This window comes from Pongo abelii, chromosome 6 (genome assembly GCF_028885655.2).
Source record: "Pongo abelii isolate AG06213 chromosome 6, NHGRI_mPonAbe1-v2.0_pri, whole genome shotgun sequence".
In the NCBI taxonomy this organism is placed as follows: Eukaryota; Metazoa; Chordata; class Mammalia; order Primates; family Hominidae; genus Pongo; species Pongo abelii.
Genome location: NC_071991.2, coordinates 11,765,229 through 11,788,311, shown reverse-complemented (window position 1 = coordinate 11,788,311; position 23,083 = coordinate 11,765,229). Strand labels below are relative to the sequence as shown.

Genomic DNA, 23,083 nt, shown 5'->3' with positions numbered 1-23,083 from the left:
ATCTTGGCATGAAAACCAGGGGCTATTTCTAACGAAATCGTAAGATTTTGTCACTTTTTTTTTTTTGAGACACAGTCTCACTCTGTTGCCCAGGGTAAAGTGCAGTGACATGATCTAGGCTCACTGCCACCTCCGACTCCCAGGTTCAAGCGATTCTCGTGACTCAGCATCCTGAGTAGCTGAGATTATAGGTGCACGCCACCATACTCGGCCAATTTTTCTATTTTTAGTAGAGACGAGGTTTCACCATGTTTGTCACACTGGTCTTGAACTCCTGACCTCAGGTGATCCGCCTGCCTCGGCCTCCCAAAGTGCTGGGATTATAGGCGTGAGCCACCACGCTGGGCTGATTTCTTCACTCTTTTTTCCAGGAGTCTTAATGTGGGATCTTTGAGTGAGGGGCAGGCAGCGGAGAAAGAAGTATAAAAGAACAGTGTTTTCTAATTTTAACCTGTAATGTGTCCTCACTTGAAAGTAGCAGGCACCAAGAACCAGATTGCTATTTTATTCTCCTGGAGGAGCATTAAAAAGCAGTTCTCAAAAATGATGACATTCCATTTTATTTCTAGATTCTCAGATGCTAGGCAGACAAGGATAGTCACCAGGAGAGATGGTTTTCCTACATCCAAAATGAAACCTCTCCCGGGGGGAGGACCTCAGAGCATGGGCATTTGGGAGCAGGCTCTGAAAATGGAATGGTCTACAAATGCACTCTTTCCAGCCAGCTCTCTTTTAGGACTTTCGAAAAACCTACATCTACTTTTCACAAAGGCAGACCAGTTAACCTATGGAAATAAAGGGAGACAAGTCAGTCACGAAAGAGCGACTTCTAGCAGTGTTTCATGAGTCAATGAATATTTTATATCACTGGTAATGTGCTTCCTAAGATTTAAATCTTAAAATAAACCCTTCCAGGCACTGCCTTTATGTTTGAAAGGTTTGTGTCTGTAGGAACTAAACTGCATCTCAGCAAGCAGTAAAATACGGTTCTGATAGCAGGTCATAGACAGAGGCAAGGACAACTTGCAAAGAGATGCTTCCAGTGAACTTTGCAACCAAAGCACAGAAGTTCTGGAGTGCCTAGTCTTTTTCTTCTACCTAGGAACTCTTTAAAATACACCATTACTAGGCCGGGTGTGCTGGCTCATGCCTGTAATCTCAGCACTTTGGGAGGCCGAGGCGGGAGGATTGCTTGAGCCTAGGAGTTTGAGACCAGCCTCGGCAACATGGCAAGACCCCATCTCTACAAAAAATTTAAAAATTAGCCAGGTGTGGTGGTGTGTGCCTGTAGTTCCTGCTACTCAGGAGGCTGAGGCAGGGGGATCACTTGAGTCAGGAGGCTGTTAAGTGAACTATGATGGTACCAGTGCACTCCAGGTTGGGCAACAGAGACCCCGCTGCTAAAAAATAAAAAACAAACAAAACCCCCCAAAACCATTACTAAGATGTTTCTGGAACAGAAAAGTCACACTTGTGTTTTATCCTACAACTACTTGACTAAGTTCTTATCTGCAATACATTAATAAGGCCTATTCAGAAACTAAGATTGCGAGTTGAATATTTTCCTAATTTATGCTCTCCGCCATTGTAGAAATACATACATACTCATTGTAAAAAAAAAAAAAAAAGTATCAAGAAGCAAGAGCAAGTCACCCACACAAGGTTAATTACTGACGAATTATGCATACTGTCATAACTTTGCTCAGAACTCAGTAAAATTCCAGCCATGCAAGAGCCTGTTAGAAGCGGTCATTCCAGAATATTCCCAGCTATCTCAGAGGGTCACATTTTAAGAGCAGAGACATTTCTCATTTCATTACAGTAAGGGACAGAAGCTGCCTATTTTACTTGTTTATTTTTTTCTTAAAGAGATGGGAGGGTCTTGCTATGTTGCCAGGCTGGTCTCGAACTAGAGACAGAGGCTGCGTATTTTACTTATCTTTTTTTTTTTTTTTTAAAGAGATTGGGGGGGGGGAGGGGGGGTCTTGCTATGTTGCCCAGGCTGGTCTCGAACTCCTGGCCTCAAATACTTCTCCTGCCTCAGCCTCCCAAAGTACAGTGATTACAGGAGTAAGCCACTGCGCCCGATCCCCAGAGTCATTATTCACAGCCCCTCTGACTACTTCAGTGTCTCCGTCTGGCTGCTGCAAGGGCTTGGCTGCTCCTGGGTCCTTTTCCTCTTCTGCTCACTGAGCCCCATTGACCCGACATTCCCCCCACCTGCTGGTCTCCTTCTCGTCCCAGCTCCTCCCTGCTGCTGCTTTCTCTGGTCAGAAAACTGCTTCCTGTGTCTTCTTCTCCTGGCCTCAGTTGGTGCCACCTGAGGGCAGCTGCCTCTGTCCTGCTTGATTCACCTTATTCTATACTCTCATTGCCCAGTGGCCTTTGCTTATCGCGCCTAAAATTCAGTTATTTGTGCAATTACTTTTTCTTCTTCTTTTTTCTAATTTTTTTTTTTTTTTTTAATTTGACAGGGTCCCACTCTGTCACCCAGGCTGAAGTGCAGTGGCACGATCTCGGCTCACTGCAGCCTTGACCTCCTGGGCTCAGGTGATCCACCCACCGCAGCTTCCTGAGCAGCTGGGACTACAGGCGTACGCCACCATGCCCAGCTAACTTTTGTATCTTTTGTAGAGACGGGGTTTTACCGTGTTGCCCAGGCTGGTCTTCAACCCCTGGGCTCAAGTAATTCAGGTAATTCAGCCACCTCAGCCTCCCAAAGTGCTGGGATTACAGGTGTGAGCCACTGCACCCGGTCGCAATTACTTTTTAATGCTCATATTCCCACCAGGCTGTATATTCTGAGGGCAGGAACTGAGCTGGCTGTTGTATCCCTGGGCCTCGGCCTGGTTCTTGATGCCCTGGGGGTATGGTGTGGGGGATGAGGGGTGCTGGGGTCTCAGGCATTGACCCGAGTAATACCCAGGAAGATAAGTCTGATAATACTCGCGAAACTGACTAAGGAATAAGAACTGATCTGGTGGCAAATGAAAAGAACAGAAACAGCAAGGTCTGAACTATCAAACCTACTCAGAGGGTATATGAGGACCACGATGGTTCAATGCTACTGTATTGCTAAATGCTTATTTGGTGTCTTTATTTTTTTTTTAATTTTCTTTATTTTTTAGACAGTCTTGCTCTGTCACCCAGGCTGGAGTGCAGTAGTACAATCTTGGCTCACTGCAACCTCCACCTCTTGGGTTCAACCGACTGTCCTGCCACAGCCTCCCAAGTAGCTGGGATTACAGGTGCCCACCACCACGCCCACCTAATATCTTGTATTTTTTTAGTAGAGACGAGGTTTCACCATGTTGGCCAGGCTAGTCGCAAAGTCCTGATCTCAGGTGATCTGCCCGCTTCAGCCTCCCAAAGTGCTGGGGTTACAGGTGTGAACCACCACGCCTGGCCTTGGTGTCTTTAATGTGAAGGAAATTACAGAAGGTGGAAGATGAAGAAGAGGGAGGAGCCAGAACACCGAGGGAGAAGTGGGCGGGTGGGGATGGTGGGGGATTAGCTGGGGTGCAGGGAGATCCTACCCTGTGTGCTGGGCTTGGGGCACCGGCGGGACGTCTGGTAAACCAAACACAGATCCCAGGCACCAAGGGCCGGCCCCAAAGCCGAAGTCCTCAGATGCACATGTGCTGGTTTGGGCAACTCCGAATGCTAAGTGCTGTATAAATGTCTATGCAGGCACGTAAATCTTTATAGAGTGACACCAAAGTAAAATGAGAGTTCAGAGAGCTATTAAACTGCTACAACTCAATAAAAGATACATTCTGTTCTCCTGCAATTGACTTGTCTTAGCGCTCTGCAGTGCTTGCCCTCACTGGGAAGCTTCAACCTCGGGAGGGTGGTTCAGTGGGAACAGTAGGAGCCTGAGACCAAAAAAACACTCAGCATTTTGAAGAAATAATTTGATTCATTAATTTCCGCATTCGTTTATAGCAATATTTATGGAGTTTCTGCCACATGGCAGGCACTGGGGTGGAAACAAAGGAAATAGGGACAAAACCGCACTGAACCAGTCTCTCGGCCAAACAGTTACCAAGGAATTACGATGAAGTGAACGGCAGGGTCCCCGGCCAGGGTGTGTGTGTGCATGGGAAGGGTCCCCTAAACCAGCTGGGGAGGCCAGGAAGGCCTCTCTGTCAGGAAGTGGCGTCTCAACAGGTTAATCCAGAGGGGTCAGTGGTGATTAGCCAGGAAGAGTCTGGCCGCCCTGTAAGCACTTAGACTCACATCAACGTGAACTGCAGACTGTAGGGCAGGAGTTTGGGTGAAGGAAGTGGATGGAATTGAGACACATCCTAAAGGTCGGATGGCCAGAGTTGGTGACAAAACGCTCAGAACACAGGCCAGGCATGGTGGCTCAGGCCTGTAATCCCAGCACTTTTGGAGGCTGAAGGGGGCCGGGGGGGGGGGGGGGCGGTGGATCATCTGAGGTCAGGAGTTCAGACCAGCCCGGCCAACATGGTGAAACCTCATCTCTACTAAAAATAGAAAAATTAGCCAGGTGTGGTGGCGCACGCCTGTAATCCCAGCTACTTGGGAGGCTGAGGCATGAGAATCGCTTGAACCCAGAAGGCAGAGGTTGCAGTGTGCAGAGATCACACCATTGCACTCGAGCCCAGGTGACAGAGCGAGACCCCGTCTCAAGAAAAACAAAAAGCTCAGAACATGAGCAGCAAGGTGGGAGGTGATGCTACCTGCCAAAAGAAGGAAGGCAGTAAGAAGACGGCTTCTGCCGGACACATCAGGTGGGTGCCCACCAGCCATCCCAGCAGGAAAGTCCAGGCGGCAGTCGGATATGCAAGCTGGCACTCAGGAGAGAGACCTGGACCAGGGACAAAGCTCTGAGAGTCACCAGTGCAACCCTTGGTGAACTCCGCTGCTGAGGACTCAGTGGGAGTGGCGGGAATTTGGGTCCATTGACTCCTTCAGTCATTGACTATGTCCCACCTGTTGCATGCCAGGCACTGGGCAGAGAGCCACAATGCAAAGCCCTATCCTCACGGAGCTGTCACTGTAATGAGACCCAGAGATAAGCAACAAGGAAATGCACAAAAAAATAAAACTTCAGGAAGGGGAAGCAGGTGGGAGCTGGTTCGGTCAGGTGCCTGTCACTCCTGGGCTGGGTGGGACTCTGGCTCCGCTGTTCCTGGGGCCAGCTTGGCGGCTGTCCCTGTGATCCAGGAGCAGGGCTGTGTGGCATATAGCTGGAATGCCTGTTGCATTATTCCCACGGGCTTCCTGCCTTTTCCTGTGACAGCGTGAGTTGCTGTCTCTTGCAACTAGCAGAACTTACTGTACCCTACTAATATTTCTGGATTCCACTGGATTAAGGCCTGAAGTATGCAGACAGTTAAGGCACCCCGACTCCCCTCGACTGAGTGACTGTCAGTAAATGCATCATCGCTATTGACCGGGCCCTTTCTGTAAGCCTCAGTCACAGAAATGATTGCATCTGAGCAATAATCAGACTTCAAAACACAGGGAGAGTGCTCCGAGCACCATTCCTGATTCGTAAGTAACTTGTTAGATCTGGCAGATTACAGCATTTTTAAGAAATACCTGGGAGGCGGTGGGTGAAAGTGATCTATGTGGAATGTAGATGTATTGACTTTTAGTATTACAGAAAACATCAAACATTCTTTGCTCCCACCATTCATCAAGTTAAACTGAAAACTTCAATTCTCTGGCCAGAAATAAAAATTGTGAAGAATATTACCAATATAGGAAAATGCTTACGGTAATAATAAGAATCATAATATTAAGAGAGAAAGGCAGAATATGAATATACACCCATGCTATGATCAAAATTCTACAAAATTTGTACGTGTACATGGACAAGGTCGGCTCAGGTAAAGAGGAAACGTTGATGAGAAAAACGGTCTTTTTTCTATGGGAAATTAACACAGAACGTAACTGCAGAGAAAGAAACCTAGCAATGTTTTAAAGTGACTGCCCAGTTGGAAAATTTCACTAGGGAAAAACTGAGGTACAAATTTGACTTTTTGAAAAGAGATTACAGGCTATTTAGAAAACAGCAGCTAGGCTGGGCATGGTGGCTCATGCCTGTAATCCTAGCACTTTGGGAGGCTGAGGCAGGCGGATCACCTGAGGTCAGGAGCTTGAGACCAGCCTGGCCAACATGGCGAAACCCCGTCTCTACTAAAGTACAAAAATTAGCTGGGTGTGATGACAGGTGCCTGTAGTCACAGCTATGTGGGAGGCTGAGGCAGGAGAATTGCTTGAACCTGGGAGGCGAAGGTTGCAGTGAGCCAAGATCGCATCACTGCACTCCAGCCTCTTTGACAGAGTGCGACTCTGTCTCAGAAAAAAAAAAAAAAAAAAAAAAAAAGAGATTACATGTTATTTAGAAAACAGCAGCTAAAGAGTCTTTGGGTCTCTGGCAAAGATGAAGTGGGCCAGTCTTCTTTCGACTAAGTCACCAACTGGACAAAGTTCTCAGCTGGAAAACACTCCCCTTCTGGGATCCTGCTCCCAGAAGTGGTAGCAAGAACTTCCGGGAATAGAATGGAGCAGAACCTTCCTGAGCCTGAGAAACCAACAAAAAGTCAAAAAATGAACTCTTTCGAAACACAAAATAAAATTTCTCAAAGCCCAGGTCACGCTTTTTCTGTAAATTCTTTATCCCTGCGTCAGTATGGACATGACATAGTCCAGAGAGAAAATTCTCAGTCACTACCTTACGCACAAGAAAATGCCAGTGATGCCCGCCAGGCTGCTGACGCCCGAGGGACAGTGCTCTTGAGGCAGGAGAATAGGGTCTGCAGGCAGGGAACCAAAGGCCGATTCACCCTGACTTCCTAGAACTAAATCGAAGGAAAAACCCCCACTTTCCATGCCTAAGTAACAAAAGGACCAGCGGCTACTTCCTTTGCAAACCCCCACCTTTTCTGCACTGCAGATGGGAAATTGAAAGTACCTCTGATTAGTTGCTTTCTGCAACCAATCAGTTGTTTGCAGAGAAGCGTAACTTTGTAACTTCAGCCTCTGATTGGCTGCAACCAAACAGACTGATTGCAGGGCCAAGTCTTTGTTTGCACAGAAGTGCAACTTTGTAACTTCAATTTAGCCTCTGATTGGTTACTTTCCACAACCAATCAAGATGTTTGCATAGGAGCGTGACCTTTTTAACTTCACTTCAGCCTCTGGTTGGCTGCTTTCTGCAACTGATGAGACTGACTGAGGGCCAGCACTTCATTTACATGGGGTGAACACCAATTGCCAGTGGGAAACCTCCAGGAGATATTTGGACTGGAGAAGAATCTGTATCTGGGCCCTTGAGCGGCTGCTCAGCCCACTCTCACCCTGTGGAGTGTACTTTCATTTTCAGTAAATAATCTGCTTTTGTTGCTTCATTCTTTCCTTGCTTTGTGCATTTTGTCCAATTCATTGCCCAAAACGCCAAGAACGTGGACACCCTCCAGTGGTAACACTCTGATCCATTTTACTGTGAAGGAGCCGCTGCGTGAGGCTCAGTCAGGTTCTTCAGGGAACTCCTAGTCAGATACAAACTCTCACAGAAAATCAAAAGGCTAGAATTTAGAACTAATAACTAGATAAGTTCCTAAGACAGCAAAAGTTTAGAACAAAGCAAACCATTCTCTACGGTTAGGCTGTTCCCTGACCCTGTTCCATTTTACAGATGAGAACATTGAAGTCCAGAGAGGAAAAGGAATGTCATCCAGGGAAGGAGAATCTGGGTCTCCCCATTCCCTGTCCGAAGTGCTTTCTGCTGTCCCGTGTTTGGTGTGACCTCTATTAATCCCAGCTCCAAGAGGGGACAGCAAAGCCCGTGGTGGACCTGAATCAGAACACAAGGACAGGTACAAAGGAGACCTGAGTCTGCCTCGCTCTGTTAATGTAGCTCTAATGACGTCAATGATATTCAAAGAATTGCTAACAAGGGCAAGTGTGCAACTGTAATGGGTGGAGAGGGGAGGGTGGTGGTAATTCCAATTCCTTGCTTGGCAGAGAAAGGCATCAAGTGACTTTCCTAATTTTCTGATCAGCATCTCTCCAGGGCTGAGCTGGGCCCCACATAGTTATGTCCATCACCTTACTCCAGGTTCTAAGGCAATTGAGGACCCACAAACAGGACCAGAGAGTTCAAGGCACTCTACCTGCCTTCTCACTTTTCCAGAATAAAGAATCGGAAGCCATCACCTCTTAGAATGCCTCACAAACATATTTAAATTTTAATTCTTCAATCCCTCTAAAAGAAGACACGGGGCCGGGCGTGGTGGCTCCTGCCTTTAACCTCACAGCACTTTAGGAGGCTGAGGTGGGAGGATAGCTTGAGCCCAGGAGTTCGAGACCAGCCTGGGCAATAAAGTGAGACCTCATCGCACTCACTGTACAAAAAATACAAAAATTAGCTGAGTGTGGTGGCATGTACCTCCCAGCCACTTGGGAGGTTGAGGTGGGAGGACTGCTTGAGCCCGGGAGGTGCAGGCTGCAGTGAGCGGACATTGTGCCACTGCACTCCAGCCTGGGCGACAGAGCAAGACCCTGTCTCAAAAATAAATAAATAAAATTAGAAAAATAAAAATAAAAGAAACAACTGACATACTTGGTTGTAGCTGCAAGGATTATCAGTTACCCTCTGCCCATAACCCTTAAGTGAAGGGCTTGTCCAGGGGCCACTGATCTTGGATGACGTGGCAGGGGAGCGGGACACTCCAGGTGTCTTAGTAGGGCCATTCCTAAAGTCTTAAAGGTGGCATTGGGCAGTATGAGGGACTTCCGCACAGCACACACACATCGGGTCTGCATCTTCTCTGCAGTACGTGCAGGGTTTTATGCTGTAGCCCCAGAGATTTGGGTCTCTGCTTTTACGAAGTCATCCCCTAGAGATTACGTGAGTACTTCAACAAGTGCATCCAATTTCCCTCCATACCCAAAGTCTGGGTTGTGGAGAATTCACGTGTCCTGCACTCCCTGGTTTCTTGGGGGTAAGTTGCCACTGATGGCGTATTTATTTTCCTTAGGAAAGCCAAGAAGAATGAGCCCAAAACCTACTGACTCACCAGACACAACGCCCCCCACTGGTGGGCCATTAATGCTGGGGCTTACCTGGGACGTCAATCAATCTTTTGTAGACATTCAAGAAAGCTGCTTCAGCTTCCTTGCTTCTTTTACTCAGTGCATCAATCTGAAAGGGAAGGAAAGAAAGAAAGAAAAACAAAGAGCTCAACATTTGTCAAGAGGTAATTTACAAAGCATTACACATCTAGTGAATTCCCGTAGCAAGGGGAAGTCTGATTCCTCCGCATAGATGCTTGACAACTGGGCTTCAACCTCTTAGAGGAAATGCCTGCAAACACAAAAGGACCCTGTTCATGAAGGTAAACGAGGGAAGAGCAGAGATTTGGGAGTATGGAGCCATTCACTCTATAGCAGGGAACACTGGGTGGGTCTTCCATAGAGAATGGTCTGGCAAGCCCTTCCTGGTCTTTTTTCTTCTCCAAGTACTGACTTAGGAGCTGGCCATGTGCGAGACCCTGCTGGGGATCAGAGGTGGGCGGGAAGAGACAGTTCCTACCCCCAGGAGCTCAGGGTCTAGGAGGGAAACAGGTTTGTAATTAACAAGTAATTAAATCCCCGGGCACATGGAGAAGGGAACTTCAGGCAGTAATTCGTGACCTTGGAGCAGAGTCTTAAAAAGCATTTCACCCAGGTGGACGGGTAAGACGCTGCATGTAAACGGACGAACGCATTTAAATCCCGAGAGCAAAGAATTTCATAAAATTCTTTTTTTTTTTTTTGAGACAGAGTCTTGCTCTGTCGCCCAGACTAGAGTACAGTGGCACGATCTCAGCTCACTGCAACCTCTGCCTCCCAGGTTCAAGCGATTCTTGCCCTCAGCCTCCCAAGTAGCTGGAATTACAGATGCCCACCACCATGCCCGGCTAATTTTTGTATTTTTAGTAGAGACGAGGTTTTATCATGTTGGCCAGGCTGGTCTCGAACTCCTGACCTCAGGTGATCTGCCCGCCTCAGCCTCCCAAAGTGCTGGGATTACAGGCATGAGCCACTGCGTCTGGCCTATGTGTTCTGTTTTAAGACACTTATTCATATGTCAGCCTGTGCTCCATTCCTGGAGTCCAGATTAAGAGTCCACCAACACGCTACAACACACCATGGGGCATAGGGGACCCACGAGAGTCTGCCAGGTGGGAATGCGGATACATATGCGGGAGCTGTGGGTGACGCAGCTGGACAAGTAAGTGGGGTGAGATTTTGAGGGGCACAAGGGCACATGGTGCAGGGCGACCCTCATCACCTGGGCAGCAGTCAGGGTGGAAAAAGCACAGCAGAGGGCAGGGAGGAAGAGACCTCTCGGACGTCACTGCATTCATCTGAGTGAGATGCGCTGGGCAGTGGTTGTGGGTGTTGAGGAGGAGGAGGGGGAGGCTGGAGAGATCAACGACACACACAGTTGATGTGAGGCCCAGAAGAACAAGGTGAATCGAGGACGGTCCAGGGGATTCCAGATTAGGCAACTGGCAAGGTTTTGCGACGGTGGCCAGGATTGGTTTGTTTTGTGAACTGACTAGCTGAGCCAGTTTCCTCTAGTGTAGACGTCTGTTCATCAACTATGCTGGACGCATATGCAAAGAGCCTGCCGTGGTTGGACCGACTTGTTAGAATATTTAGCTTACCTACACACTTGCTGAGACAACAGATCGCACTTTACAGCCGAAATACACAAGACTGCACATGTACCAATGTCATACTGGCTCAGGCAAAGGACAGGAAATTGTATATTCCGTCTGTCCCCTCCTAGAACTATGCTGTCTCCGATGTTATTACAGAGGCAAAGGATGTGGTTTAATTACAGGGCCTCTCACCTGAGCCACAGGGCAGTTTGTTAAGGGCTGAGAGAGGTCTCCTAATTAAGGATGTGGGGCGCTCAGAAGTGGGGGACGATGGCTAGCGGAAGCTGGGCCTAGAAAATCGAACGCATAGCAGCCTAGTGCAATGCAAGCATTTCCAACTTCTAACAAGCTGTGCACCAAGATTCCAATTTGAAGTCAATTGTTTGGAACTCAGACACATTTCCACTCCCCTCAACCCGATAAGATAAGGCTGTGATTCTAGGCCAGGTGTGGTGGCTGACGCCTGTAATCATAGCACTTTGGGAGCCAGAGACAGGAGGATAGCTTGAGCCCAGGAGTTCAAGACCAGCCTGGGCAAAATAATGAGCTATCTACAAATTAAAATTTAAAAATAAAAATTTTACAAAAAACAAAAAAATTAGCTGAGCGGGTGGCAATGCACCTGTAATACCAGCTACTTGGGAGGCTGAGGTGGGAGGACTGCCTGAGCCCAGGAGTTCGAGGCTGCAGTGAGCTGTATTCGTACAACTGCACTCCAGCCTGGGCAACACAGCGAGACCCTGTCTCAAATTAAAAAACAAAAAACAAAAAAACAACAACAAAAAACAAGGTTGCGAATTTGGTGTTGAGTAGAGTTTCAGAACAATCTGCAAGGACTTCTTTTTGAGACAGAGGCTCGCTCTGTTGCCCAGGCTGGAGTGCAGTGGCGCAGTCTCAGCTCACTGCAGCCTCTGTCTCCTGGGTTCAAACAATTCTCCTGCCTCAGCTTCCCAAGTAGCTGAGACTACAGGAGTGCGCTACCATGCCCAGCTAATTTTTTTTTGTATTTTTAGTGGAGACGGGGTTTCGTCATGTTGGCCAGGCTGGTCTTGAACTCCTGACCTCAGGGGTCAGGAGAGATTACAGGCATGAGCCACCATGCCTTGCCTACAAGGACTATTAATATGACAAGACCACGCTTTGTTTTTAAAATAACCCCTTCCCCCATTATTAGCAACTCATCCTCATTGTGTGATCAGAAAAATATCAAAAATATAGAAAAAAAATTTAAAAGTATAATTAAAATCTGCCACTCACCGGCAGGAGTCAGACTATCAGGTCTTTATTTCTATTTTTTTTTCCTAATTATAAAAAAAAAAAAAAAGAGTTGCAGTCAGGTGCGGTGGCTCACGCCTGTAATCCCAGCACTTTGGGAGGCCGAGGTGGGCAGATCATGAGGTCAGGAGTTTGAGACCAGCCTGGCCAAGATGATGAAACCCCATCTCTACTAAAAATACAAAAATTAGCCAGGCATGGTGGCATGCACCTGTAATCTCAGCTACTGAGGAGGCTGAGGCAGGAGAATTGCTTCACTTGTACTCAGGAGGTGGAAGTTGCAGTGAGCTGAGATCACACCACTGTAGTCTAGCCTGGCAACAGAGCAAGACTCCATCTCAAAAAAAAAAAAAAAAAAGTTACACAAAATGCAGACACACAGGCAAACAAGAGACAGATGTATTATACATTAGAGTGGTCTTGGACTGGGGGTGGGTGGGAAGGAGGGGCTGGTGGATGCCAACTGAAGGGTGTGGGATTTCCTTTTGGGGTGATGAAAATGTTTTACAATTGTCTGTGGTGACAGCTGTGCAACTTCGTGAATATCCTAAAAGTCAATGAACTCCAGACTTTAAATGGGTGAATTATATGGTATGTGAATTATATCTCAATCAAGCTGCTTAAAATGCGTGTACGTAAGTACTTGAAATCAGCCTATACGTAAGATTGTGCGTTGTGTTTTCCTTCCCTGTTGTATCATATATCTTTCTCAATATCTATTACAAATTTTGGGAACTAAATGGCACTGTTTCAACTGTACCTAAGCCCACATATTATAGATGTCTAGAGTAAGCAACGGATTTGGAGTTGCTTCTCCAGATGAATTGGAACGCTCCCTGGGGCTCTTCTGAGAGAGGCAGGTGGGTAACAGAGTCTGTCCAGAAAGCTGGGCAGACGCCCCGGCTGCTGTCCGTACTGCTTGATGGCCACACAGAGGCTTCTCTTTCTGGCTTAGGATCTGCCTAGGGAGGGCCCCTCACTTCCCAGGTATTCCAACTCAGGGTACCGGGTGGCTGCATCTCCTGGAGGCAAGGGCTGGGATCTGGAAGGATCCCGAACTCTGTCCTCCTGTCTCCTGTTTGGGTTATTCCCCTGGATGTGGGGTTTGGTAATTTACACGGCACACTTCGGGGCTATTATGGGTTGAATTGTGTCTTTTGAAAGATGATGAAGTCCTGACCCCCAATACCTGTGAAGGTGACCTTATTTGGAGCTAGGGTCTCTGCAGGTGATCAAGGTAAGGCAAGGTCATTAGCCTGGGGCTTCGTCCAATAGGATCCAATAAGGAGGAGAAACCTGGACACAGAAACAGACATGTAGACAGGTAGGATGTCACAGAGAGATGAAGGAGAGACTGGGCTGATGATCTGCAAGATGAAGATGACCAGGAAACCACCAGAAGCTGGGACAGGGACACAGTAGATTCTCCCCTACAGCCAGCAGAAGGAACTAGCCCCGTGGACACCGGGGTTTTAAAACCACTCCACTGAGCTGGGCGTGGTGGCTCACACATGTAATCCCAGCACTTTGGGAGGCCAAGGCAGGTGGATCACGAGGTCAGGAGATGTAGACCAGCCTGGCTGACATGGTGAAACCCTGTCTCTACTAAAAATACAAAAATTAGCCGGGCATGGTGGCGGGCGCCTGTAATACCAGCTACTCAGGAGGCTGAGACAGGAGAATTGCTTGAACCCAGGAGGTGGAGGTCGCAGTGAGCCGAGATCATGCTACTGCACTCCAGCCTGGCGACAGAGCGAGACTCCATCTCAGAACAAAACAAAAAAAAAACAACCACTCCACGTGTATCCATGTCATTTTATCTAAACCGGCATAAAAACCAAAAACCCTAGTGTTCCTCCACTCATTGGAGCTGTTATCACAGGGACCACGACTCTCAGTCCTCTCCCCGTGCCCTCTTCCACTAACACAGGGAAATTCCAGCCCACCCCTGAGGAACACGGTCAGGCCGATGAGTTTAATTAATTTAGTATGCAAATGGACCATGAGGTTTCTTAAAAGAGATGACTTAAAAGATCCTTTTCTAAATGATAAAGTCCCCTCCGCCCCATAGACAAGAATGGGCCTCAAGGCTGGGCGCAGTGGCTCAGGCCTGTAATCTCAACAATTTAGGAAATGGAGGCAGGAGTTCAAGACCAGCCTGGGCAGCAGAGTGAGACCCTATCTCTACAAAAAAATACAAATTAGCCAGGCACGGTGGTCCACGCCTGTAGTCCCAGCTACTCGGAGGCTGAGGTGGGAGGATCACTTGGGCCCAGGGGTTCAAGGCTGGAGTGAGCTATGACTGAGCCACTGCACTCCAGCCTGGATGACCAAGAGAGACCCTGTCTTAAAAAAAAAAAAACCAGAATGACCCTGAAGTTGGAGTTTGGTCCATCCTCCCTCTGCAGCTCACCCAGTCTGTGGTGGGTTGTTCCTTTGTGTGACTTCCCTGCTGCAGCCGGTGACTTCCTAGTTCCGTGCTTTGCTTACTTGGAACACCCTTCGCTAACCTCTCCGTCCACTCAAAACCTATCTATGCTGCAAGACCCAATGCACACACCACTTCCTCCAGACCTCGAGCTGGGTTCCTGGGCTGTTCTGAGTCTAGAGGGAGGGAGGGAGCCAGGGCTTTGAACACCAGCCCCACCTCATCTGCACGAGGAGGGGACAGCAGCAGCCTCCTGGGGCTGGACGAGTCACTGACCTACCCTGGCAAGGGCCCCAGTACCAGACACAACACAGTGACTTTGCCACACTGAACAGCTTCCCCCAAGGTGTCCACATGGCTACCAGCCAGGAAGAGCACCCGTGGGAGGGAGGGAGGAAGGGACAGTGTCCTGCTCACCTTCACGCCCCCCACCCACCCCCTCCTGACTCCCTGCAGGGAGCCCAGCCCATCCATTGCGTGCCTTGGAGATGCAAGCCAAGGCTTGGCAACACAGCTCCCTCTGAGAAGGGGAGGGATCTGTGAATGAGCAAACGTCTAACGCGAGGTCTTAAGGCAAGGATTGCTGAAGAGAGGATCCTAGGCTAGGGTTCCAGCTCGCTCGTGCCTGCCTGCACGTTAGCTTGAGGTAGGTACCGTGCCCTTAAAACCATTTAGAGCCAGCACCGTTGCTCATGCCTGTAATCCCAGCACTTTGGGAGGCCAAGGTGGGAGGATCGCTTGAGCCCAGGAGTTCAAGACCAACCTGGGCAACAAAGCAAAACTCCATTTCACACACTCTCTCACACAGACACAAAACCATTTAGAAGAAGCTAAACCGGGACGGATCTAGAGACGGTGAGACACTGGCCTGCGGCCTTGGGTAAAACCTGTCCTGCTCTGAGGGATCAGCCTCTTTTTCAGGTTCACCTCCTGCCATGCCTCACACTCCTGCCACACCCAGTCACTCCCAGTTCCCAGAACACATGAGCAATTTCCCCTCCGCCTGGAAGGCGCCTCCCAGGAATGCTATCCTGATCCGCAGGCTCAGAGCAGATCCATCTCCCAGCCGCGGCCACTCCCACCACCACCTGGGGCTGTCCTGGAGTTCTAGGACGACAGATAAGGCTGCCTGACCCAGGGATCCTGAATTCCTGGAAAACTAAGCTGTAGCATCAACTGTTTTTCCTCCCGACCACGGGCACGCAGTGGGTGTTTAATATGCTTTTAATATCTTCCGCAATGGCAAATTGCATGGTCTGCAGACGTGACCCAAGGGTTCGGGAATCCAGGTTTAAATATTTATGAAAATGTTCAATATGTAAAGGGTTCTTGACCAGGCGCGGTGGCTCACGCCTGTAATCCCAGCACTTTGGGAGGCCAAGGTGGGTGGATCACTTGAGGTCAGGAGTTCGAGACCAGCCTGGCCAACATGGTGAAACCTCATCTCGACTAAAACTATAAAAATTAGCTGGGTGTGGTGGTGGGCGCCTGTAATTCCAGCTACTCGGGAGGCCGAGGCAGGAGAATGGCGTGAACTCGGGAGGCAGAGCTTGCAGTGAGCCAAGATCGCGCCATTGCACTTCAGCCTGGGTGACAGAGTGAGACTCCGTCTCAAAAAAAAAAAAAAGGAAAGGAAATGCTTAATATGTAAAGAGTTCTCTGTGCAGTAAGCATCTGTTTTGTGTGCTGTGAGATGATGACAGCCACTTGGCTGGCAGTAGCTCCTGGGACGTAGTCTTTCTCCACTGTACACACCCAACAGCGCTCTCCAGCTGTCTTCCTGCAGTGAGCCGCACATCTGCACTAATGGCTGCTACTGGATTCCACGGTTATGTTTTCAGCAACATCACTTTCATAAGGTTGAGTTTTTTTTTTTTTTTAATGTAGTGTTACATTTATTTATTTATTTTGAGACGGAGTCTCGCTCTGTCACCCAGGCTGGAGTGCAATGGTGCGATCTTGGCTCACTGCAACCTCCCCTCCCAGGTTCAAGAGATTCTTCTGTCTCAGCTTCCTGAGTAGCTGAGATTACAGGTGCCTGCCACCATGCCCAGCTAATTTTCGTATTTTTAATAGAGATGGGGTTTCTCTATGTTGGTCAGGCTGGTCTTGAACTCCTGACCTCAGGTGATCCGCCCGCCTCGGCCTCCCAAAGTGCTGGGATTACAGGCATGAGCCCCCGCGCCCGGCTAAGTGTTACATTTAAAGACAAATGCGTAGCGCAGTGGCTCACGCCTATAATCCCAGCACTTTGTAAGGCCAAGGTGGGAGGATCGTTTGAGTGCAGGAGTTCGAGATCAACCTGGGCAACGTAGCAAGATCCTGTCTCTACAAAAAATAAAAAATTGGCTGGGTGGGTGTGGTGGTGCATGCCTGTGGTCCCACCTCCTTGGGAAGATCCCTTGAGCCCAGGAGGTCAAGGCTCCAATGAGCTATGATTGCACCACTGCACTCTAGCCTGGGTGACAGTGAGATCCTGTCTCAAGTAAGATAAAGACAAATGTCTAAAGGAAGGTATTTTAATCTAGCTCTCAATCAGTATCTGCTTATGATAGTACAAAAACCCAGTCTAGGTTTGGAAAACAAGTTCATAGAAATCCACCAGATCTCTGAGATACGGAAGGGGTGAGAAAGTGCCCAACCATGTGAGTGCCAGCAGGGCTGTGCTGTGGGCTCCCGGAGTCACATGGAACATGCTGCTGCCGCTCCCAACTACCATCTAGGCTCCCTGGAGGAGGCGTCACACATCTCTGCCCACTGCCACGTGACTTGTGGTATAACAGCAACTTCGCCCTGGGTGCTTTCCGTCCCCAGTGATGTCAGGCATGGCCACATGAAATGCTTTGGCCAATGGTATGTAAGTGATGGTGTCTTATCTGAGCGTTAAGATTTAAGAGCCAGTATGCTCCCTCCCTCCGCTGCGAGGACCTTATAGGACCTACTTCCTCCACTGAGATCCTAGAATGAGGACCACCCACGGGGCTGGGGCACAGTCACAGCCAACCCCCAGGCAACATGACACACGAACAAGAAATGATCTTTGGTTGCCACAGGCCACTGAGATTTGTAGCAGTTTGTTACTGCAGCATAATCTAGTAAAAGCTGATGGTTACAGATCTCAAGAGTTGGCCATATCTCTAAGAGAGTAACATACAGTGCCGGGCACAGTGGCTCACTCCTGAGCTCAGGTGATCTACCCGCCCCAGCCTCCCGAAGTGCTGGGATTACAGGCATGAGCTACTTTGCCCGGCCAAGAAGTGCTGTGTATTTTGAAATAAAAAAGGCTCATCTCTCCAGTGTACCACAGGGGCCTGGTCATGCCCATGTGGTAGGCAAGTCCACGCCACACACAGCCAAGAGCCTGGGCATGCTGTTGGCACACCAGGGTTTGATTTCCAGCTCCAACGTAAAACAGGTGCTCTGCCTGAACCACTGAATTAACCTCTTTGGGCCTCAGTTTTTTCATCTGCAAAGTGGGGAGATACATCTTGGTTGCTGTCAAGATCAAAGCCGTGGCAGCCCTTGGAAAACAGTGAAGGAACCGCCGTCTCACCAGCTTCACTTCTCAGATGCAGAAACCCACCAAGTTACTTGGAACCTGGCTCCTGGCCCCTCCTAGGGATATGATAACATCCAACATTGGGCACTGGGGCTGGGGGCCATATGGTCAATGGAAAGAGTGTGTGGTTTGATCAAAAGACAAACTTGGGTTGGAATCCTAGTTCCAGCACACACTGGCTGGGTGACTGGGAGGCAGGTTACTTAAATGCTGAAGTCTTTGGCTGGGCACGGTGACTCACGCCTGTAAATCCCAGTACTTTGGGAGGCCAAAGCGGATGGATCACCTGAGGTCAGGAGTTCGAGACCAGCCTGGCCAATATGGTGAAACCTGTCTCTATTGAAAATACAAAAATTAGCCAGGCATGGTGGTGCACGCCTGTAATCCCAGCTACTGGGGAGGCTGAGGCAGGAGAATCACTTGAACCCTGGCGGCAGAGGTTGCAGTGAGCTGAGATCATGCCACTGCACTCTAACCTGCGCTAGAGTGAGACAGAGTGAGATTCTGTCTCAAAAAAAAAAAAAGGCCAGGTATGGTGGCTTACACCTGTAATCCCAGTGCTTTCGGAGGCCGAGGTGGGCAGATCACAAGGTCAGGAAATTCAAGACCAGCCTGGCCAACATGGTGAAACCCCATCTCTACTAAAAGTACAAAAAATTAGCCAGGCGTGGTGGCAGGCACCTGTAATCCCAGCTACTTGGGAGGCTGAGGCAGGAGAATTGCTTGAACCCAGAAGGCGGAGGTTGCAGTGACCCAAGTCCATGCCACTGCACTCTAGGACTGGGCAGCAAAGTGTGTGTGTGTGTGTGTGTGTGTGTGTGTGTATACATATATGCATATATGTATGTGTATGTGCATATATGTGTGTGTATACATATAATGAAGCCTTGATCTCTTTGTCTATTAAGTGAGGGTAGTAACTCCCTCCTTGTTGAGCTGTTGTGATTATAAACGTGGGAACCTCCTACATCAAGTATCTGACACTGTCTGGATAGAAACCGGGTCAACATCGCTAACCTTCGCTAATAAATCCAAAGTCAGCACCTTTCTTTCCACCACACCATAGGTTATTCCCCGTCATGATCAAATCAAGCAGGAAGCCAAGATGTGGAAAGTCCTGGAAGACCAGGACCCTAAGCAACATTTTTTTTTTTTTTTTTTTTTTTTGAGACAGAGTCTTGCTCTGTCACCCAGGCTGGAGTGCAGTGGTGCGATCTCGGCTCACTGCAAGCTCCACCTCCCGGGTTCACGCGATTCTCCTGCCTCAGCCTCCCGAGTAGCTAGGGCTACAGGCGCCCACCACCATGCCTGGCTCATTTTTTTGTATTTTTTTAGTAAAGACGTGGTTTCACCATGTTAGCCAGGATGATCTCGATCTCCTGACCTCAAGTGATCTGCCTGCCTCGGCCTCCCGAAGTGCTGGGATTACAGGCGTAAGCCACCGCGCCCGGACCCTAAGCAACATTTAAGACCACAGTTAAGACGGCATATTCAAGAACAATCCACTAGCCTGTATGCCTTGGGAGTTTACAAGCTAATGATTTAGAAATAAACACAGGCCATTAAAAGAATTTTCAAATCGATGAGCTCTGTCGGACTATAGGCCAATAAAAATCAACAAAGCTGCAGGGATATGATAGGGTAGTTTTGTCTCACTCAAAGTCTGGCTGTAGAATGTTTTCAAGAGCAAAGTATGGTTTGAAGGGCCACATTAAACACTAGAAGTCAGCTAAGACTGAGCCGGGTGCTGTCCAAAACAGACATGTACGCAGGCCAAATCTTGAGGGTTTAATTTTATTTTATTTTTATTTTATTTTTTGAGATGAAGTCTCACTCTGTCACCCAGGCTGGAGTGAGGTGGCACGATCTCGGCTCACTGCAACCTCCACCTCCTGGGTTCAAGTGATTCTCCTGCCTTAGCCTCCCGAGTAGCTGGGACTACAGGCACCTGTCACCATGCCCGGCTAATTTTTGTATTTTTAGCAGACGGGGTTTCACCACATTGGCCAGGCTGGTCTCGAACTCCTGACCTCAAGTGATCTACCCGCCTTGGCCTCCCAAAGTGCTGGGATTACAGGTGTGAGCCACCGTACCTGGCCCCAGGTAAACTTAGTAAAGTTTCTAAGAGGAAAACTAGAGAGGCCCCGAAGAAGCCGCTGGCTTGGAGAAAGGGTGTGGGATCCATAGAGGAGATTTGCGGCAGGGGACAGCATAAGATTAAAAGCCAAGATGATAAAAACAGCAACGAGGATTTCTATTCTCCTTGAGTTTACAAAGCCCTTCCAAGTACATCTGCCATTCTGGCTGTCAACATCTATCTGAAAGGCTGTCTTGGGGAAGAAAGATTAGCTGTCTTCTCTCTCCCCACAGTGCAAAACCAGAACGAGCAGGTAAATGCTCCAGGATGGCAGATCACGGCTTAGACAACAGGGAAACCTGCCTGCAGCAGGCTCTTCAGAGGAAGGAGGTGCTGGCTGCTTGCTCACCCCCACTTCACTTCTTCCTTCATTCTGTCAATAAAGTCATTTAAGGAGGCTAAGATGTGCTAGGCCGTGTTCTATTCCAGCCTATGGGAGACACAGATTCCTACTGCTGCTCCCAAAAAGTTTAAGATGGGGTAATGCTCCCCTCCCCTACCTCCCTCGGGTAAATGCCGGTGGGGGTGTGGGGCAGGCTTCCTAGGGGATAAATGCCTACCTGAGATTTTTACATCACCATTGTTGTGAGTAGATAATATATGTGTACAATAAAAAAAATTGTAGATGTATAAAAACATACACATTCAGCAAGACTGCATGATGCAAGATCAATATATGGGTATACCTCAAAGATAATGCAGGTTTGGTCCCAGACCACCATAAGGAAGTAAAAACAGACCAGGTAACGGTGGCTCACGCTTGTAATCCTAGCACTTTGGGAGGCTGAGAAAGGCAGATCACCTGAGGTCAGGAGTTTGAGACCAGCCTGGCCACCATCGTGAAACCCTGTCTCTACTAAAAATACAAAAAAAAAAAAAAAAAAAAATTAGCCAGGTGTAGTGGCACATGCCTGTAATTCCAGCTACTTGGGAGGCTGAGGCATGAGAATCGCTTGAACCCAGGAGGTGGAGGTTGCAGTGAGCCGAGATTGTGCCACTGTACTCCAGCCTGAGTGATGGAGACTGTCTCAAAAATAGAACAAAAAAGGCAAATACGACAAAAAGAGCAAATATGGCAATGAAGCAAGTCACATAAATTTTTTGATTTTCCAGTGAATATAAAAGTTATGTTTATATCATAGTTTATTAAGTATGTAACAGCTCTATGTCTCAAAAATGTACATATCTTAATTAAAAAATGCTTTATTGCCAAAACATGCTAACGATTATCTGAGCTTTCAGGGAGTTGTAATCTTTTTGCTGGTGGAGAGTCTTGCCTTGGTGTTGGATGGCTGCTAGACTGATCAGGGTTGTAGTTTCTGAAGCTTGGGGTGACTGTGGCAATTTCTTAAGACAACAATGAAATTGGCTAGGTTGATTGACTCTTTCGTTAACACAAGATTTCTGTGTATCATGCGATGCTGTTTGATAGATTTTTACCCACAGTAGAACTTCTTAAAAAATAGGGAGTCGATCCTCTCAAACCCAGCCACTGCTTTATCAACTCAGTTTATAGAATATTCTAAATCCTTTGTTGTCATTTCAACAATATTCCCAGCATCTTCACCAAGAGTAGTTTTCATCTCAAGAAACTACTTTCTTTGCTCATCATAAAAAGCAACCCCTCATCCATTCAAATTTGATCATGAGGTTGCAGCAATTCAGTCACATCTTCAGGCTCCATTTCTGATTCTAGTTCCCTTGCTATCTCCACCGCATCTGCAGTTCCCTCCTCCACTGAAGCCTTGAACCCCTCAAAGTCATCCATGAGGGTTGGAATCCATTTCTTCCAAACTCCTGTTCATGTTGCTATTTCAACCCCCTCCCATGAATCACAAATGTTCTTCATGGAATCTAAAATGGTGACTCCTTTCCAGAAGGAAAGGATTTCTATTTAATTTGCCTAGATCTATCAGAGGAATCACCATCTATGGCAGCTATAGCCTTACAAAATGTATTTCTTAAAAAATAAGACTTGAATGTCAAAATTACTCCCTGATCCATGTGCTGTAGAATGCAGGTTACGTTAGCAAGCATGGAAACAACATTCATCTTGTACATGTCCATCAGAGCTCTTGTTGACCAGATGCACTGTCAATGAGCAGTCATATTTTGAAAAGAACTTTTTGGCTAGGCGTGGTGGCTCACGCCTGTAATCCCAGCACTTGGGAGGCTGTGGTGGGCAGGTCACGAGGTCAGGAGATCGAGACCATCCTGGCTAACACGGTGAAACTCCGTCTCTAATAAAGATATAAAAAATTAGCCAGGCGTGGTAGCACACACCTGTAATCCCAGCTACTTGGGAGGCTGAGGCAGGAGAAGCACTTGAACCCAGGAGGCAGAGGTTGCAGTGAGCCGAGATCGCACCACTAGACTCCAGCCTGGGTGACAGAGTGAGACTCTGTCTCAAAAAAAAAAAAAAAAAAATCTTTTTATCAGCCGAGTGTGGTGGCTTATGCCTGTAATCCCAGTACTTCGGGAGGCTGAGTCGGGTGGATCACGAGGTCAGGAGTTCAAGACCGGCCTGGCCAACATAGCAAAACCCCATCTCTACTAAAAATACAAAAATTAGCCAGGCATGGTGGTGGGAGCCTGTAATCCCAGCTACTCAGGAGGCTGAGGCGAAGGAATCACTTGAACTTGGGAAGCAGAGGTTGCAGTGTGCCGAGGTCGTGCCATTGCACTTCAGCCTGGGTGACAAGAGCAAGACTGTCTCAAAAAAGAAAAGAACATTTTTTTATTCTGGGCAGTAGGTCTCAACAGTGGGCTTAAAATATTCAGTAAACCATGCTATAAACAGATGCTGTGATCTAGGCTTTATTATTCCATTTCTAGAGCACAGGCAGAGTAGGTGTAGCTTAATTATGAAGGCCCTAAGATTTTTCCGAATGGTAAATGAGCAATGGCTTCAACTTCAAGTCACCAGCTGCATTATCCCCTAATGAGAGTTGGCCTGCATTTGGAAGCTTTGAAGACAAGACACTGACTTCTCTTTA

The 23,083-nt window shown here is 48.0% G+C and overlaps 1 protein-coding gene across 14 annotated transcripts in view; it reads right to left on the bottom strand.

Moving 5' to 3' along the window:
- CUX1 (cut like homeobox 1) overlaps positions 1-23,083 on the bottom strand; it is a 467,346-nt gene that overhangs the window by 204,602 nt on the left and 239,661 nt on the right. For all 14 annotated transcript variants that reach the window (XM_024249255.3, XM_024249252.3, XM_063725468.1 and 11 more), the window contains exon 4: positions 9,103-9,181. In XM_024249255.3, the coding sequence (XP_024105023.1) occupies positions 9,103-9,181 (79 nt within the window). The remainder of the gene's footprint in view (positions 1-9,102; positions 9,182-23,083) is intronic.